General features: G+C 48.0%; 1 protein-coding gene across 3 annotated transcripts in view; it reads right to left on the bottom strand.

Moving 5' to 3' along the window:
- LOC141133852 (NACHT, LRR and PYD domains-containing protein 12-like) overlaps positions 1-18,895 on the bottom strand; it is a 220,144-nt gene that overhangs the window by 37,717 nt on the left and 163,532 nt on the right. For 2 of the 3 annotated variants that reach the window (XM_073623434.1, XM_073623435.1), the window contains one exon: positions 8,312-8,482. The exons of the other annotated variant lie outside the window; for it this stretch is intronic. In XM_073623434.1, coding sequence (XP_073479535.1) covers positions 8,312-8,482 — 171 coding nt within the window. The remainder of the gene's footprint in view (positions 1-8,311; positions 8,483-18,895) is intronic. 3 annotated transcript variants of the gene reach the window in all.

Raw genomic sequence — 18,895 nt, 5'->3', positions numbered from 1 at the left:
CATCCGCAATGAAGACAAATGGGAGTCCTTCCACATTGTCTTCTGGAGGTGGCAAGTCCAAGCTGCCATTCTGGAGACGCCTGTAGAACTCGGTCTGGGCGATGACTCCACCATGGGACATCCGGCCATTCTTCCCCACGTCCACATACAGAAATTCATAAGTAGCTGACACCACCGCTAACATCACAATACTATTGAACCCCTTATAATTATAATAGTACGACCCCGAGTTGGGTGGTGGGATGATGTGGACGTGTTTCCCATCAATTGCCCCTCCACAATTAGGAAAGTCCCACCGCTGGGCAAAGTGGGAAGCCACAGTCTGCCATTCCTGTGGCGTGGAAGGAAACTGTGGAGTCAAAACCAAAAAAAAATTAGTCTTTGTGCACATAAACATGGAAAGCAGATTAGACACAAACATTCTTGGCCAACATCAAGATAACATTTATTAGAGGAAATTTTTAAAGACCAAAGTATAAGGTACAACTATCAGATTCCCCCTCCCCCCCTCTCCTAGGCCATTTCTAAAATTATAGGGGGGAGCTCTTGGACAGGTAACCCTCCCCACTTCATTGAGAGATGAATGCCTAAATAATGTGTATTACTTTGGCCAGCCCCTCCTTAGTTACACTATTGACAGCCCACTGGACAGGTAAGATGTGTCATAATACAAAGATAGAAATACACACTGTACACATTTGAGCACATTTGGACATTCTGCTATTACCTATCAAGATAATAATAGAATACAAAAACCTTAAACAGTACCATTTGAAAGTATACAGGCAGGCCCTTGCACTACATGCTTTGGGGAATTCATCCATAAATCTGACCACAAAAGAGATGGGTGTAGTGTGTATGGGTTTGACAAAGTCAGCAGATAGATGATTGAGGATAGATAGAGAATTGGTATCAGCTGACTTGGCAGTTGGGGGGAGGGAGGGTTCCAAATGATTTGGGGACCCCCAAAAAAAAGACTCTGGAACTCTGCATGAATTTTAAGCACCAATCACATTTCCAAAAAATTTAGGGGGTGTTTGGGATAAAGCACTACTATGGAGCTGATAAAATACATTGTTAAGTGACTACATGAGGTGAATATAGGGCCAGGAGAGACCATGCTGGGGAGGTAAGTGAAGGCAAATATGTATGAAGGAGAAAAAAAAATTACATAAAAATCCAGCATGCATGAGGACAAAGGGGACATTCACAGCATATTCCAATCATGGTAATTAGGGAATGAGGAAAGAAATAAAAAATATTAGCAAACATTAAATACAATAAAATGTGATATTAAAGGATAAAAATCTTACTTTAATATACTCCTTCTGCAGGACCTGAATGATGGCAGAACAGGTCTCTGGGATAATGATCCCCAGAGCCTGGGGGGAGATGCCTGTCGAGAACTTGAGGTCCTGCAGGCTTCTCCCCGTCGCCAAGTACCACAGGGTGGCGACTAGCCTCTGCTCCGGAGTGATGGCTTGCCTCATGCAGGTATCCTGCCTGCTAAAATAGGGGGTCAGCAAAGCCAACAAATGGTGAAATACCAGGTCCGTCATCCGGAGAAAGTTCCTGAAATCATCAGGATTATTCTCACGGATCTCACGGAGCAAAGGCATATGACAGAACTGGTCATGCTGAAGCAACCAATTCTTGGTCCATGAACTCCTCCCCACCCTGTTCATGGACTGGACTTGTGTCAAGGTCAGGACCCCAACACCAAGCCCCCGCACAGCACGAACTCTACGAGGAGTACGTATACGCAACATGGCTAGAAAACGGTCGGCTGCTCAGAACGATGTAACAGAATGCACTGAAGAACAGCAAGGCCTGTGAAGAGCGACCTGAAAAACAGTAACGAACAAACAAGAACAGAATGACAAGAGTCACGCGTCACTTTCTGCACGCACTGAAGAGCAGATACAAACCCACAAGCACAAACTGAACAGCAGAAAATGATCTGAAAACCACAAGTCTGAAAAAGCGCGAATTGTCTCTCACCAAACTTTTACTAACATGAGATTAGCAAAAGGAGCCCAAAGGGTGCCGCGCTTGGTTCTGAACTGGCCTTTTCTAGTCTCGTTGTACGTGCTGTACGTGACCGCGTTCTTGGCGAGCGGAAATTCCGACAACTTTGTGCGACCGTGTGTACGCAAAACAAGTTTGAGCCAACATCCGTTGGAAAAAATCCATGGATTTTGTTGTCGGAATGTCCGATCAATGTCCGATCATGTGTACGGGGCATTAGAGTTGAATGACATACCTGCAAAGCAAACACAATAAAACACAGTAACAATAAAACATTACAGTTAAGCATAAAATACAGTAAAACATAGAGCAACAATAGAGAGAAGAACGTCAAAACGTCAACTATTTTTGGCTTATTTATTCATTTATTTAATGTTTTTTTTTTAAATACACTTTTATTGTAACTATAAACGTTCCAGCTTAGGGTCTCTCAAAATGCAGCGACCATCTTATCTTTCGTGACCTTTTGAAACTGTGCCCTTGGACTGCGCCTGGTCAAATAATCCACTAGTGTATGGTAGCGATGGAAACAGTCACTGATGCAGAGACCAGGTTGGTCAGGATAGTAGGGACAATAAAAGCGGGTGTCAGGCCTATATCCGCATTTTCTACAGACACAACATTTTTTTGGGGTGCTCTTTGAGTAGGGGTACCATGGAGAACATCCGGAAAATGCCTGTCATGCAGCTGGCTTACTGTATTTGCGTTGGGAAGTTGGGCCACAGCATCGTCTGGAAATAGAAGGGCTGTGATGATCTCTTCCTGGAAATTTAGGAATATCTGCATGAATAGAGGACAGAAAGAAAACATTCCATGTGTCCCTCCACTTCACTGCAAGCAATTTATTGCACCTCAAGCAGGCTCTCTCCCCATCTAAGTCAGGAATCTACAAGATGTTGTGGGAAGCCCCAGTGATTAGATCGCACAGTGCCACATGCGCCAATTCCAAAAACAAAAAGGTGACTAAAAGGTGGCACGCTTGTGTAATAATTGTCCACATACAAGTGGTACCCCTTTCCGAATAAGGGTGACACCAAGTCCCAAATAATCTTACCGCTGCTCCCTATGTAGTCTGGGCAGTTGGGGGGGCTCAACAGTCTTTTCCCCCATAAACCATAAAACTATTTGTATAGCCTATGGCCCTGTCACCGATCTTATACATCTTGACCCCATACCTGGCACGCTTGCTGGGGAGAAACAGTTTGAAAGCAAGGCAGCCAGAAAACTTAATCAGGGATTCATCAACACAGACAACTTGATCAGGAATAAACAAGCCTGCAAATTGTTGGTTGAAGTGGTTTACGAGGGGCAAAATTTTGTGGATCTGATTGTATTCAGGGTCACCCGAGGACGACAGAGTTCATTTTGTTGAAGTGCATAAACCTCAAGATCTGCTCGTATCTAGTCCTGGTTATGGAAGCAGAGAACACGGGCATATGGTGAATTGGGTCAGTGGACCAATATCACTGCAACTTACACTTTTTAGTAATGCCCATGAGGAGGGATAGGCCCAGAGAGGTCTTAAATTCAGGAACTGTAATAGGTTTCCAGACAAATTCTCTGGCAAGGGTCAAATGGGGATTTGCGGCGATAAATTGACAAGCATATAAATTGCTTTGGTCCACAATAGATCTGTACAGATCTTCCGTGAAAAATAGCTTGTAAAAGTCAAGGGAAGTAAAATCCGCTGTTTCCACCTGAATTCTGGGTTAGCCAGTGGATGGGGGAAGTACGGGCGCTGCAGAAGTGGTGGGCTGCCAATCAGGATTTTCAGACACATCAGTAAGGGCACCATGGGCTCTATTGGCCTGTGTTCAAACTCTTGGTGGCTGCAGAGAACTACTTGTGCTAATCACTGCACCAGCTTGAACTGCACTTATGGGACTCACCATATCACCAAGTGTTACTGCAGTACTGGTTGTCTATGACCAGAATGTACTAGGCTGCTGGTGCTTACCAGTTCACCAGAAGGATGAGTGGCACTACTACGGGCTCTCTGCTCCATACAGGAACCCTGTGGTTGTTGCACCTCAGCAACAGAAGAATGGGGTCGCCTGACCTTAGCAGGGACCACTACTCTGTGATCAGAGCTATCTGTCAGGGTGCCACTGCTCTCTACGGGTTTGTATACTGAGCTTGAATCTGACAGTTAGGCTTCCCCTTCTCTCTCATCTGTCATGCTCAGCAACATGTAGGCCTCTTCACTAGTGTACCTCTGTTTAGACATTTTGGCCTCTAAATTTATAGGTACAGCTAGTGCAACTCACAGGTAAAAGAGCACCTGGTTGTCAGAGACTGCTTGAATCGCTACAAAAAATAACTTTTAACGCTAGCAGGGATCAGGTGTGACTCTGCTAATGCTGCAGATTTGTGTGCTGTGTTTTGTAAGTGACAGTGATCTATTGATACTGTACTTGGGTGGGCTGGGCTGGGCGGAGGGGCTAAACGCAGGTGCTGGCAGGTATCTGGGCTGATCCTGCTAACAACACATTTTTTGGGAACATTATACTACTGGGGACACTAGTATAGATCTGATCAGATCAAAGATATTGATCTGTTCAAATACTATACTAGTAATTGAGCTATATAGTGTGTGCGTGTTTGTGTACCTGGCACTAATCTGATGCTGTCTGGGATTCAGCTACCACTAACTCACACTAAAACCTGACACCAACATGGTGATCAGAAAAGAGATCTGTGCACTCTATTAGTGACACTGTGACAGGGAGTGAAAGGGTTAACTAGGGGGGGCGATCGGGAGGTGATCAAGGGGTTAAATGTGTACCTACGTGTCCTGGTGTCAGTGTAGTGTTGGTGTACTCACAGTAGATGTCTTCTCCTCGCTCACTGGAAACTAAACCACGAGGGGAGGTGACATCACTTCCTCTGCCTGTGTTTACATTACATAGGCAGAGGATAGTCTGCTATTAGTCAGAACCGATCGGCAGGTCCAGGCCAGAAATCATTGGCCTGGTCTTGTAGACTGATTGGTTCTGAAATTAATACGATCTTCATGGGGACAGAGGGGGTGCACACATGCCCCCCTTATCCACGCATGCAACTGACGTACAATGACGGCGATTCATGCAGGAGAGCTAACCTGCTGCTTTACCACTGCGGCAGCTGGTCAGGAACGGTTAATAAATTCTCTGCATTCCCTGTATTAAGGTAAAACAGCTTCTGCATGCAGCTCCTCCCATCCCCCAATACTTACCTGAGCCTGATCACAAGAGCAGAGGCTCTCTTGGCTCTCTCCCTCCTCATTGGTTCAGACACAGAAGGGGTAGCCATTGGCTTTTGCTGCTGTCAATCACAGCCAATGAGGAGGGAGCGGGGGGCATCTTACACACAGAGCTGGCACAGGAGCGAGCATGTACAAGTGCCCCTATAACAAGCAGCTTGCTATGCCAGCGGAATTACCCAAGAAAAGGAGGGTCGGGGCTGCTCTGTGCAAAATCATTACAGAGACGGTAAGTATAATATGTTTGTTATTTTAACAAAAAAAAAAAACAAAAAACACAAAAGGCACCTTTACCAGCCAGTCACAGCACTGGTACTTTGGCATCAATTATCTGTATACAGTTGTGTGTTCTTTACATAAAATGTATTAATACTAATTTATATGCATCAAAATAAGTTCAAATTGCAGCACTGGAACTTTGACATCAATGAAATTAATAATGTTTTAGTTTTCAACACATACTCACAGCACTGGGGTTGTGGTATTACCAGCCAGTCGCAGCACTGGTGCTTTGGTATCAATTACCTGTATAAAGTTGTTAGTTTTCTGCATAAAGTGTATTGATACCAATTCATTATTCTACAACACATTGTTACAGCACTGAGGTTGTGGTAGTAGCAGACATATATTTGTAGCACTAACTCTCGGTGGAGCTGCTGGTTTAAGCGGGCTGTTACCTTTACTCTCGATACCTCTGTTTCACAGGCACCGGGTTTAGGGTTCCGTTGAGTTTACCTCTGGACGATACAAGCACCAACACTTGAGTATGCTTTCAATGCTTTATTGAACCAAGTAACAAAGGAAGTAGCAGGAAAGAGGCAGGAGGAAAGCTGCAGGGAAGCTCAAATACCTTTCTTTAGGATTCTTTAGAGTTGAATACTGTAATTGAATGTGATCCCCTTGTGGGACACGATCTTTGCTCGCCTGGATAGGCCTCTCTCACTTGCCTAGCAGCCAGTACATAGCACAAACAAAAGTCTCTGTCACAGACTTGCTTGGAATAAACCCTTACGATTCTCTGCCACAGGATGTACTGGTTTGCGGTGAATGTCAGACACAGTACTTAGACCTCTAAGCCAACCCGGCAGTACTATGTAATAAGACTACTTCAGGATACGTCCTCCAACCGAGTCACCAGGCCCCTCTCCAGACCACACTCTGCATGGTCCTTCCATGATGGGTCCTCCCCTGGGATCTCCTCAGTTGTCCAGCTTTTTCACTCTGAAAAGACAGCTCAGGACCATTCCTCTGCCGCTGTGGTAGGTCCCAGACAGGCTTCTGGGCCCACCCACACGCGGCAGCGACGCAGGCCTCCGTAACGGAGTACCACGAGGTGGTACTCTAACTGACCTGTCGGCCAGGAGGGCCAGCAGGTGGCTGTAAAACGAACCCCTAAACATGGCGTCTGTCCCATAAGTACCCTTTCCCAAAATGCAACTCGGAGGAGCACCTCCACCGAGTTATCTCCGGGACAGAGGAGCACCCATACGCTTTGACACGTTGCTTTTCCAACACCAGCTAAGGGTAACAACGACACCCACCGACTCAGTGTCAAACTACACGCAACTCAGCCAAGCTGAAACAGAGGCAAATCTAACTTCCTCTAACGAGCAATTCACTAAATTTACCTATCAGATGGTAGATCATAAATCTATCAGCGCTACATATTGTATGTAGTATTTGCTTTGTATTATAATTGTTGTTGTGTAAATATTATTTGGAAGTATCAGGATCAGGTGGTTCGGTGGTTTGTTACATAGTTACACAGCCGTATAGTAACACTGGGGTTGTGGTAACACTTACCTCTGTCTGCAGGTAGGTTGTCTGTCTGTGTAATATAGAGCAGAGCTACACTAGTTTGTTATTTAGTGTATAAAATATGTACAAAGATAAAGAATGACAGAAAATACAACAAAGACAAAAGGACAGACACAGTCTGGCTGTGAGAATAAAACAGAAATAAACTTTTTCGAGGATTATCCTGTGACAGGAACATGTCAGGAACATCCGCTATTCACCAGTTAGACCGGCACCATGGGAATCACCCTGTCCATATCTCAGAATCCTCAATTTATGGATGTGGGTGGAGTTTAGCCATCATCCAATCAACCCTGGGGGGTGTTCCCTGCCAAGCCCAGAAGCCAGTCCTGTGTTCTGAAGGAGCCAGAGCTAAATGGATCATGAATGGTTCTGATGGATGAGGATTGGATTTCCAACACCGGCATGTGAGTCTGATCCCAACAAGACCAATCAGTGCTTGTCTGGTGTGATCAGACTCCATAGAACCATTCTGGGGGTTTCTCCTGGATTCTATCCTCACTACACATACAATGTTATATGTACATGTACCCCAACATGTCTACAATCAGGAGGAATTATTTCCATCTCTCTACAACTAATATTTTATTTTGTATGAGAGATAAAATAGATTCCTCTGATCTCTGATATAAATCAATGTCTGGCAGACAGTTCGGGGTCTTCTCACTGTATCGGCCTCGTCCTCTGCTGGGCTTGTAGATGAAATGACTAGGACTTCTCTTTGAGGCTCAGTGAGGTGACAATTTTATATCTACAAGGATGGGGGGAATTTATTGGGGTCACTTCTGGTCTAGAGACTCGCTCTGTCCTTCCAGATTCTAATTGAGGACCATCTGTCTTTGATTGGTCACTGAATGAAGAGAATACGGAGTCCTGTGTGTCTTCTGGTCTGTTTCAGGACCCAAATTCAGCCCAAAATTCAGGCAGAAATCGGACCTGAAACAGTGAATGAAGACGCACCGGACCCCCTGCTGTGAGCTGCTGTGACCTCCAGTGTGACCCCAGCCAAAGTCTGATCTCTGATAGTCAGTGGAGGGGGAGGGGATGAAAGCCAATAACAGTGAGTGACTTGAAAGAATTATGATGGGAACTCCCAGTGTAACCGGCCAATCAGAAGTCTGTCTTTGTATAACTTTCATCTAGGTGACATGTCTGGATCCCTCACATAGAAGATTTATACCAGAATCCTGCAGAATATTACATAATATATAGGATAATTCTCACATAAGATCCTGCAGAGTACAGTCAGGATGTCTGAGCCCCTCACATAGAAGTTTAATTCCAGAGTCTTCCAGATTATTACATAATAAATCCAGTCTGGTGAGGGATCGATTATTGATAAGAATGGATCGGAGATCATCACAGCCGGAAGAAGTCATACCACATACCTCCAACCTGCAGAGACAAATCCAGACACATGATATTATATTATAAGATGAATGTGTAATACAGTATAAAGAGGGGGTGCTGTGACAGCTCAGTCACCCCCTTATGTACCCGGTTATTAAGCAGGACCTCACACAGTGTCTCATACAGTGACTTCTGAAATTGATAGACAAAGGAAAGGATCTGGGGGATTTATGAAATAATACAGCAGAATTTCTGATGGTGGATACCCCAGTGACCCCAATAGTCCATCACCTTCCTAAAGTCCACCAATCAGGAGTTCCCATTGAAGATCACTGGATTGTGGCAGGAATAGGATCCCTTATAGAGAATGTAGGGGGAAGGGTGGATATACATTTACAGCCTTTAGTGCTGAGACTTCTGGGATATATTAGAGATACAAGTACTATATTGGTGGATATTCCATATTTACAATGGGATTCTACATTCACATGGGGGACACTTCACATCAGGGCCGGACTGGCCAACCGGGATACCGGGAAATCCCCCGGTGGGCCGGTGGTCTGGCTACCCCTGCGGCTGCTGTGAGGGCAGCGGCGCCTGAAAGAAAAATGGCTGCGGGGGCCGGGCCAACGTGCAACTGCGCAGGCGCCAGCGCTGTTCCGAGGTTAGCCGTGCTCGGAAAACCCGTACACGCTCGGCAATTATCGGAAATGCGGGCGCATGCGCAGTGACACGATGGCGCCGAGCGGCGCCATTTTTAAAGGTAAAGCGGTTGCAGTGCTCAGTGTCTGGCGTCTGGTGGCCTGTGCCTCTTCCTGCGTCCCCCCCACAGCCTCTGACCTCCTGCCCCCCCCTGCAGCCTCTGATCACCTGCCCCCCCCTGCAGCCTCTGATCACCTGTCCCCCCCCTGCAGTCTCTGATCACCTGTCCCCCCCCTGCAGCCTCTGATCACCTGTTCCCCCCCCTGCAGCCTCTGACCACCTGTCCCCCCCCTGCAGCCTCTGACCACCTGTCCCCCCCTGCAGCCTCTGACCACCTGTCCCCCCCTGCAGCCTCTGACCACCTGTCCCCCCCCTGCAGCCTCTGACCTCCTGTCCCCCCCTGCAGCCTCTGACCTCATTGTCCCCCCGCAGCCTCTGACCTCCTGTCCCCCCCCGCAAGCCTCTGACCTCCTGTCCCCCCCCTGCAGCCTCTGACCTCATTGTCCCCCCGCAACCTCTGACCTCCTGTCCCCCCCCGCAAGCCTCTGACCTCCTGCCCCCCCTGCAACCTCTGACCACCTGTCCCCCCCTGCAGCCTCTGACTTCCTGTCTCCCCCCTGCAGCCTCTGACTTCCTGTCTCCCCCCTGCAGCCTCTGACTTCCTGTCTCCCCCCTGCAGCCTCTGACTTCCTGTCTCCCCCCTGCAGCCTCTGACCTCCCCCCTGCAGCCTCTGACCTCCTGTCCCCCCCTGCAGCCTCTGACCTCCTGTCCCCCCCCGCAGCCTCTGACCTCCTGTCCCCCCCGCAGCCTCTGACCTCCTACCCCCCCTGCAGCCTCTGACCTCCTGCAGCCTCTGACCTCCTGCCCACCCCTGCAGCCTCTGACCACCTGTCCCCCCTGCAGCCTCTGACCTCCTGCCCCCCCCTGCAGCCTCTGATCTCCTGCACCCCCCCTGCAGCCTCTGACCACCTGTCCCCCCCTGCAGCCTCTGACCTCCTGTCCCCCCCTGCAGCCTGCATTCTCTGACCTCCTGCACCCCCTGCAGCCTCTGACCTCCTGCCCCCCTGCAGCCTCTGACCTCCTGCCCCCCCCTGCAGCCTCTGACCTCCTGCCCCCCCTGCAGCCTCTGACCTCCTGCCCCCCCTGCAGCCTCTGACCACCTGTCCCCCCTGCAGCCTCTGACCTCCTGCCCCCCCCTGCAGCCTCTGACCTCCTGCCCCCCCTGCAGCCTCTGACCACCTGTCCCCCCCTGCAGCCTCTGACCACCTGTCCCCCCCTGCAGCCTCTGACTTCCTGTCCCCTCCTCAGCCTCTGACCTCTTCTCGTCCCCTCCTCAGCCTCTGACCTCTCCTGTGGTCCCCTCCGCAGCCTCTGACCTCCCCTGCACCATCCGCAGCCTCTGACCTCCCCTGCATCATCCGCAGTCTCTGACCTCCTGTCCCCCCTGCAGCCTCTGACCTCCTGTCCCCCCTGCAGCCTCTGACCTCCTGTCCCCCCTGCAGCCTCTGACCTCCTGTCCCCCCCTGCAGCCTCTGACCTCCTGTCCCCCCCCGCAGCCTCTGACCACCTGTCCCCCCTGCAGCCTCTGACCACCTGTCCCCCCTGCAGCCTCTGACCTCCTGTTCGCACCCTCCTGCAGCCTCTGACCTCCTGTCATCCCCTCCTCAGCCTCTGACCTCTTCTCGTCCCCTCCTCAGCCTCTGACCTCTTCTCGTCCCCTCCTCAGCCTCTGACCTCTTCTCGTCCCCTCCTCAGCCTCTGACCTCTTCTCGTCCCCTCCTCAGCCTCTGACCTCCTGTCGTCCCCTCCTCAGCCTCTGACCTCCTGTCGTCCCCTCCTCCGCCTCTGATCTCCTGTCGTCCCCTCCTCAGCCTCTGACCTCCTGTCGTCCCCTCCTCAGCCTCTGACCTCCTGTCGTCCCCTCCTCCGCCTCTGATCTCCTGTCGTCCCCTCCTCAGCCTCTGACCTCCTGTCGTCCCCTCCTCAGCCTCTGACCTCCTGTCGTCCCCTCCTCAGCCTCTGACCTCCTGTCGTCCCCTCCTCCACCTCTGATCTCCTGTCGTCCCCTCCTCAGCCTCTGACCTCCTGTCGTCCCCTCCTCAGCCTCTGACCTCCTGTCGTCCCCTCCTCAGCCTCTGACCTCCCGTCGTCCCCTCCTCAGCCTCTGACCTCCCGTCGCCCCCCCCTCAGCCTCTGACCTCCCGTCGTCCCCTCCTCAGCCTCTGACCTCCCGTCATCCCCTCCTCAGCCTCTGACCTCCCGTCGTCCCCTCCTCAGCCTCTGACCTCCTGTCGTCCCCTCCTCAGCCTCTGACCTCCTGTCGTCCCCTCCTCAGCCTCTAACCTCTCCTGTGGTCCCCTCCGCAGCCTCTGACCTCCCCTGCACCATCCGCAGCCTCTGACCTCCCCTGCATCATCCGCAGCCTCTGATCTCCCCTGTACCATCCACAGCCTCTGACCTCCCATGTACCGTCCGCAGCCTCTGACCTCTCCTGTACCGTCCGCAGCCTCTGACCTCTCCTGTACCGTCCGCAGCCTCTGACCTCTCCTGTACCGTCCGCAGCCTCTGACCTCTCCTGTACCGTCCACAGCCTCTGACCTCTCCTGTACTGTCCGCAGCCTCTGACCTCTCCTGTACCGTCCGCAGCCTCTGACCTCTCCTGTACCATCCGCAGCCTCTGACCATCTCTTGTATTATATCACATCTGCAGTCTGGAGCGGAGTCAACAGTGGAAGTGCCTCAGGGATGGGGGTCATGGGAGAAGTCAGACATGCATGGACTATGGAGAGGAAACTATGGGATAAAACCAGAGCCACCGAGCTGGAGCCGACTGACTGAGCCCTGTACGGTGCACCTGAGAGGAGGTCAGTGACAGCGCCGCTAGGCCTACCTGAGGGGGGGGGTCAATACAATATTGTAAGGGGGCACTGATATATAGGTTTCCCCCTCATATCAGTAAACCCCCGTACCTTAGTGTTTTCTTTTTGCAGAAGGTGGTCTCTGGTCACCAGAGTCCTCCCCACATTCCCAGAGTTCCCCTTTACATCATAGTCTGCAGGATTCCACCTTTCAGTGCAAGGGGGGACTCTGATGTAAAGGCAATGCTGCAGACCCTGATGTAAGTGAGAACTCTGATGTAAAAGGGAAAGCAATGGACTCTGATATAAGTGGGGTCTCTGGTCACCAGTGCCCCCCTTTTATATCAGAGTTCCTGCTTAGATCATGATCTGCAATGTTCCCCTTTATGTCAGAGTTCCCTTGCACTGTAAAGGGGAATCCTCCTGATGTATGGGGGGAACTCTGTGCTGGGTTATATTAATCTGACCTTAATGTAAGAGGAGAAATATGGTGTTTGACTTAACACATTGCTAATAGCAGTTTATAGCTTAAATATTGATATTTGCACTGAAACCTGCCATTTACGGCACCTTTTTTTTGCAGTATCAGTAAAAAATGTGCCAGTAAATACCATGATTTTTGCCAGTAAAAAAATAAAAAATTGCTGCTGTTTGTAAATTCCATGTCTCTCTTATCTATATATAATACACTCTTCAAATGTGCTTTAAAATGCATGGTTTTCCATTGTGTGAACAAAAAAATAACGACGTTATGCAGTTGGGCTGGTATAAAAATGCTATGGGGCTGGTATGAAATTATTTCCAGGGCTGGTTTTTATTCCCAGTCCGGCCCTGCTTCACATTAAAGCACTTTATTCTTTCATCCCCCATTCTTTGTGTCTCCAGCAATCAGATATCATCTCCATAGATATAGATCATATACTAGGATGTTACAGGAATTATTACAGAGGATGTAAAGGATGAAGGTTTTTTTTTTACCTAAACAACTTCAGCCCCGGAAGGTTTTACCACCTTAATGACCAGAGAACTTTTTACAATTTGGCACCGCGCTGCTTTATCTGGTAATTGCGCGGTCATGCAATGCTGTGCACAAACAACATTTGTGTCCTTTTTTCCCACAAATAGAGCTTCATTTTGTGGTATTTGATCACCTCTGGGGTTTTCATTTTTTGCAATGTAAATGAAAAAAAGACATAACATTTTATGATATTTTCTACTTTTTGTTAAAAAAATCCAATAAACTCAATTTTAGTCATACATTTAGGCCAAAATGTATTCAGCCACATGTCTTGGGTAAAAAAAATTCAATAAGCATATATTTATTGGTTTGCGCAAAAGTTATAGCGTCTACAAACTATGGTATAGTTACTGGAATTTATGCAGCTTTTCGTTTATGACTACCAATCTCATTTCTTGAAGTGCTAAAATGGCAGGGCAGTATAAACCCCTCAAATGACCCCATTTTGGAAAGTAGACACCCCAAGGAATTAGCTGAGAGGCATGTTGAGCCCATTGAATATTTTTTTTCACAAGGACAAAGGACAAAATTGGTATATTGCTCACACATTCCATTGGTATATGTGGAATTACACCCCAAAATACATTCTGCTGCTTCTTCTGAGTACTACATGTGTGGGACTTTTTGGGAGCCTAGCCGCGTACAGGACCCCGAAAACCAATCACCGCCTTCAGGATTTCTAAGGGCGTAAAAGGTAATTTTACTCCTCACTACCTATCACAGTTTCGGAGGCCATGAAATGCAAAGATAGCACAAAACCCCCCAAATGACCTCATTTTGGAAAGTAGACCCCCAAGCTGAGAGGCATGGTGAGTATTTTGCAGATCTCGCTTTTTGTTACAAAGTTTTGAGAATTGAAATAAGAAAAAAAAATTCCTTTTATTTCTTCATTTTTCAAAACAAATGAGATCTGCAAAATACTCACTATGCCTCTTAGCAAATAGCTTGGGGTGTCTACCAGGGGCGGATCCAGAGTCTAGTCTCGGGAGGGGCACTGCCAGAAAATTAGGTGTTGCTTACTTAAGAATCGCTGATCGCCGCCATTACTGGTAAAAAATAAATAAATAAAAATGCCATAAATCTATCCCCTATTTTGTAGACGCTATAACTTTTGTGCAAATCAATCAATAAACACTTATTGATTGATTTGGGGGGGGGGGGTTACCAAAAATATGTAGCAGAATACACATTGGCCTAAACTGGTGAAGAATTTTTTTTATACCAAAAAGTTAAAAATTGGGTTTTTTTTTTCAAATTTGTTGGTCTTTTTTTGTTTATTTTGCAGAAAATAAAAACCAGAGGTGATCAAATACCACCAAAAGAAAGCTCTAAGGACATCAGTTTTGTTTGGGTACAGCACCGCACGACAGCGCAATTGTCAGTTAGTTAAAGTAACGCAGTGCAGTATTACAAAAAATGGCCTGTTCATGAAGGGGGTAAAACTTTCCGGAGCTGAAGGGGTTAACATTGAACAAGTTTTAAGAGCATTTTGTTTTCAATTTTTCATACATAATGACAGTTATGGCACACATCTATTTTGCGATTTGACACATTCATTTATTCTTTTACTCACTTTTAGTGAAATATTTTGGTGCTCTGGTAGTGGGAGGGGCTCCCATGCAGGCCACAGGAGCAATGAGATGAGCAATGAGATGAGCGGGATCTGGTAATTGCACTAGTCTGTCTGTACTCCACAGGCAGCAGTTGATGACATTAGATGTCCTGGGTTCACACCGCTCTGCACTGCAGTTTGGAGAAGATAGAGTGAGGAGGTGGGTGGAGCCAACACCCATTCAGGGGCGGAGGCCTGCAGTATGGATTGTGCAGAAGATGGAGGGAGGAGGAGCCGAGGGGGTGGAGCCAACACTCTCACTTAGGGACGGAGTTGGTCAGAAGAAGACTCCACTTTGAATGCTCTCTCTCGCTTTCCTCCTTAGAAGCGGCAACGTCACTCACTTACGTCACTGGTTGCTAGGCACTAGCAACCAGTGTAGGAAATACAGAGGCCAAGCCAGCAGGCGCGGCTCCACCCACCTCCTCAGTGCAGCCGCATAATTATTACACAGAGTCTCTCTCTCGGTGCCGCTGATCGGCTGGTGATGATACTGAGAGAGAGAGACTCGGGAGTCGGGACTGCACTGCAGTCAGTGATATTTTTGGGGGGGTGCAATTACCCTGTTGCCCCCCCCTGTATCCGCCCCTGGTGTCTACTTTCCAAAAAGGGGTCAGAATTGTGCTATCTTGACATTTCAGGGCCTCCAAAACTGTGATTGCTTTTTGGGGTCCTGTACACGGCTAGGCTCCCAAAAAGTCTCACACATGTGCTATTCCCGTACTCAGGAGAAGCAACAAAATGTATTTTGGGCTGTAATTTCACATATACCAATGCCATGTGTGAGCTGAGCTACAGTGGGGCAAAAAAGTATTTAGTCAGCCACCAACTGTGCAAGTTCTCCCACTTAAAAAGATGAGAGAGGCCTGTAATTGTCATCATAGGTATACCTCAACTATGAGAGACAAAATGTGGAAACAAATCCATACAATCACATTGTCTGATTTTTGAAAGAATTTATTTGAAAATTATGGTGGAAAATAAGTATTTGGTCTCCTACAAACAAGCAAGATTTCTGGCTCTCACAGACCTGTATCTTCTTCTTTAAGAGGCTCCTCTGTCCTCCACTCATTACCTGTATTAATGGCACCTGTTTGAACTTGTTATCAGTATAAAAGACACCTGTCCACAACCTCAAACAGTCACACTCCAAACTCCACTATGGTGAAGACCAAAGAGCTGTCGAAGGACAAGAGAAACAAAATTGTAGACCTGCACCAGGCTGGGAAGACTGAATCTGCAATAGGCAAGCAGCTTGGTGTGAAGAAATCAACTGTGGGAGCAATAATTAGAAAATGTAAGACATACAAGACCACTGATAATCTCCCTCGATCTGGGGCTCCACGCAAGATCTCACCCCGTAGGGTCAAAATGATCACAAGAACGGTGAGCAAAAATCCCAGAACCACACAGGGGGACCTAGTGAATGACCTGCAGAGAGCTGGGACCAACGTAACAAAGGCTACCATCAGTGACACACTACTCTGCCAGGGACTCAGATCCTGCAGTGCCAGACGTGTACCCCTGCTTAACCACTTCCCGCCCGGCCCATAGCAGATGCCGGGCGGTGGTTCAGTTATCCTGACTGGGCATCATATAACGTCCAGCAGGATAACATGCCACCGTGTGCCCGCGGGGGCACGCATCACAGCGATCGGTGGAGCGGTGTGTCAGTCTGACACACCGCTCCACCGATCTTGGTAATGTGTCCAATCACGACTGATCACGATGTCAATAGGAAGAGCCGTAGATTGGCTTTTCCTTACTCGCGTCTGACAGACGCGAGTAGAGGAGAGCCGATCAACGGTTCTCCTGACAGGGGGGATCTGTGCTGATTGTTTATCAGCACAGCCCCCCCTCAGATCACCACACTGGACCACCAGGGATTGCCACTAGGACCACCAGGGAAGGGGCAACATGTGGATGGCCAGGTATGTACCCCATGGCCATCCACATGTGCCCAATGTGCCCAATCTGTGCCAATCAGTGCCCACCAATGGGCACTGATTGGCACCATTATATAGCACTGATGCCCAGCAATGCCACCTTTAGGGGCATCAGTGCCATCAATCAGTGTCATCAGTGCCACCCATCAGTGTCCATCGGTGCCACCTGTCAGTGCACATCTGTGCCCATCAGTGCCCACCTATCAGTGCCCATCAGTGTCCATCCATGCCACCTATCAGTGCCACCCATAAGTACCCATCAGTGCCACCCATAAGTACCCATCAATGCCACCTACGAATGCCCATCAGTGCCACCTATGAGTGCCCATCAGTGCCGCATACCAGTGCCACCTATCAGTGCCCATCAGTGCCACCTATCAGTGCCCATCAGTGCCGCCTATCAGTGCCCATCATCAGTGCCCGTCAGTGCCACCTCATTGGTGCCACCTCATCGGTGCCCATCAGTGCCGCTATATCAGTGCCCGTCATTGAAGAAGAAAACATACTTATTTCCAAAAAATTTTAACAGAAACAAAGAAAAACTTGTCTTTTTTCAAAATTTTCATTTTTTTTTAAATTTTTTGCACAAAAAATAAAAACCGCAGAGGTGATCAAATACCACCAAAATAAAGCTCTATTTGTGGGAACAAAATGATAAAAAATATGTTTGAGTACAATGTAGCATGACCGAGCAATTGTCATTCAAATTGCGACAGCGCTGAAAGCTGAAAATTGGCCTGGGCGGGAAGGTGTCTAAGTGCCTGGTATTGAAGTGGTTAAGCCAGTACATGTCCGGGCCTGTCTGAGGTTTGCTAGAGAGCATTTGGATGATCCAGAAGAGGATTGGGAGAATGTCATATGGTCAGATGAAAGTAGAACTATTTGGTAGAAACACAACTCGTGTGTTGGAGGAGAGAGAATGCTGAGTTGCAACCAAAGAACACCATACCTACTGTGAAGCATGGGGGTGGCAACATCATGCTTTGGGGCTGTTTCTCTGCAAAGGGAACAGGACTACTGATCCATGTACATGAAAGTATGAATGGGGCCATGTATTGTGAGATTTTGAGTGCAAACCTCCTCCCATCAGCAAGGACATTGAAGATGAAACATGGCTGGGTCTTTCAGCATGACAATGATCCCAAACACACCGCCCGGGCAATGAAGGAGTGGCTTTGTAAAAAGCATTTCAAGGTCCTGGAGTGGCCTAGCCAACCTCCAGATCTCAACCCCATAGAAAAACTTTGGAGGGAGTTGAAAGTCCGTGTTGCCCAGCGACAGCCCCAAAACATCATTGCTCTAGAGGAGATCTGCATGGAGGAATGGGCCAACATACCAGCAACAGTGTGTGACAACCTTGTGAAGACTTACAGAAAACGTTTGACCTCTGTCATTGCCAACAAAGGATATATAACAAAGTATAGAGATGAACTTTTGATATTGACAAAATACTTATTTTCTACCATAATTTGCAAAGAAATTCTTTCCAAATCAGAGATTGTGATTGTCTGGATTTGTTTCCACATTTTTTTTTTTTTTTTTTTGTCTCTCATAGTTGAGGTATACCTATGATTACAATTGCAGGCCTCTCTCATCTTTCTAAGTGGGAGAACTTGCACAATTGGTGGCTGACTAAATACTTTTTTGCCCCACTGTATATATCATTTAGTGACACATTTGTGTAAAAAAAATAATAATAATAATTTTCCTGAAACTTGTGGCAAAATGTATAATATTCTATAGACTCAACATGCTTCTCAGCAAAGAGCTTGGAGTGTCTATTTTCCAAAAAGGGGTCATTTGGGGGGTTTTGAACTGTCCTGGCATTTTATGCCCAACATTAGAAGCTTATGTCACACATCACCCACTCTTCTAACCATTTGAACCACTTGTCCTTTCTGACACTTTTTGTTTACATGAAAATAAAATTTGTTTTTGCTCGAAAATTACTTTGAACCCACAAACATTATATATATTTTTTTTAAAGCAGAGCCCCTACAGATTAAAATGGTGGGTGTTGGACTTTCGGTTCTGGTGCTGCATGGAGTGACTGCTCCTCTCCTCGGCTCCTGCAGCACGACACAAAACCGGCATATAAAAGCCTGTCTGAGCAGCCCCACGGGCACACATCCTCCTCCGGGTGACATCCCCCTTCCATTGACCGGTTTGTGGAAAAAAAACGGAGCCCACACGCAAACAGCCCTGACGGTGCCGTCAGCCCAGCCACAAATCGAGGCCCCGGCTTCGGCCTACACCGATCCTCCTGCAGACGCACTGATGGCAGCAATGGAGGTAAGCAGCTGCACAGGCTCCTCCCCTCC

Source organism: Aquarana catesbeiana, linkage group LG03 (genome assembly GCF_042186555.1).
Source record: "Aquarana catesbeiana isolate 2022-GZ linkage group LG03, ASM4218655v1, whole genome shotgun sequence".
NCBI lineage: Eukaryota > Metazoa > Chordata > Amphibia > Anura > Ranidae > Aquarana > Aquarana catesbeiana.
This window is presented reverse-complemented; position numbering and strand designations above follow the sequence as displayed.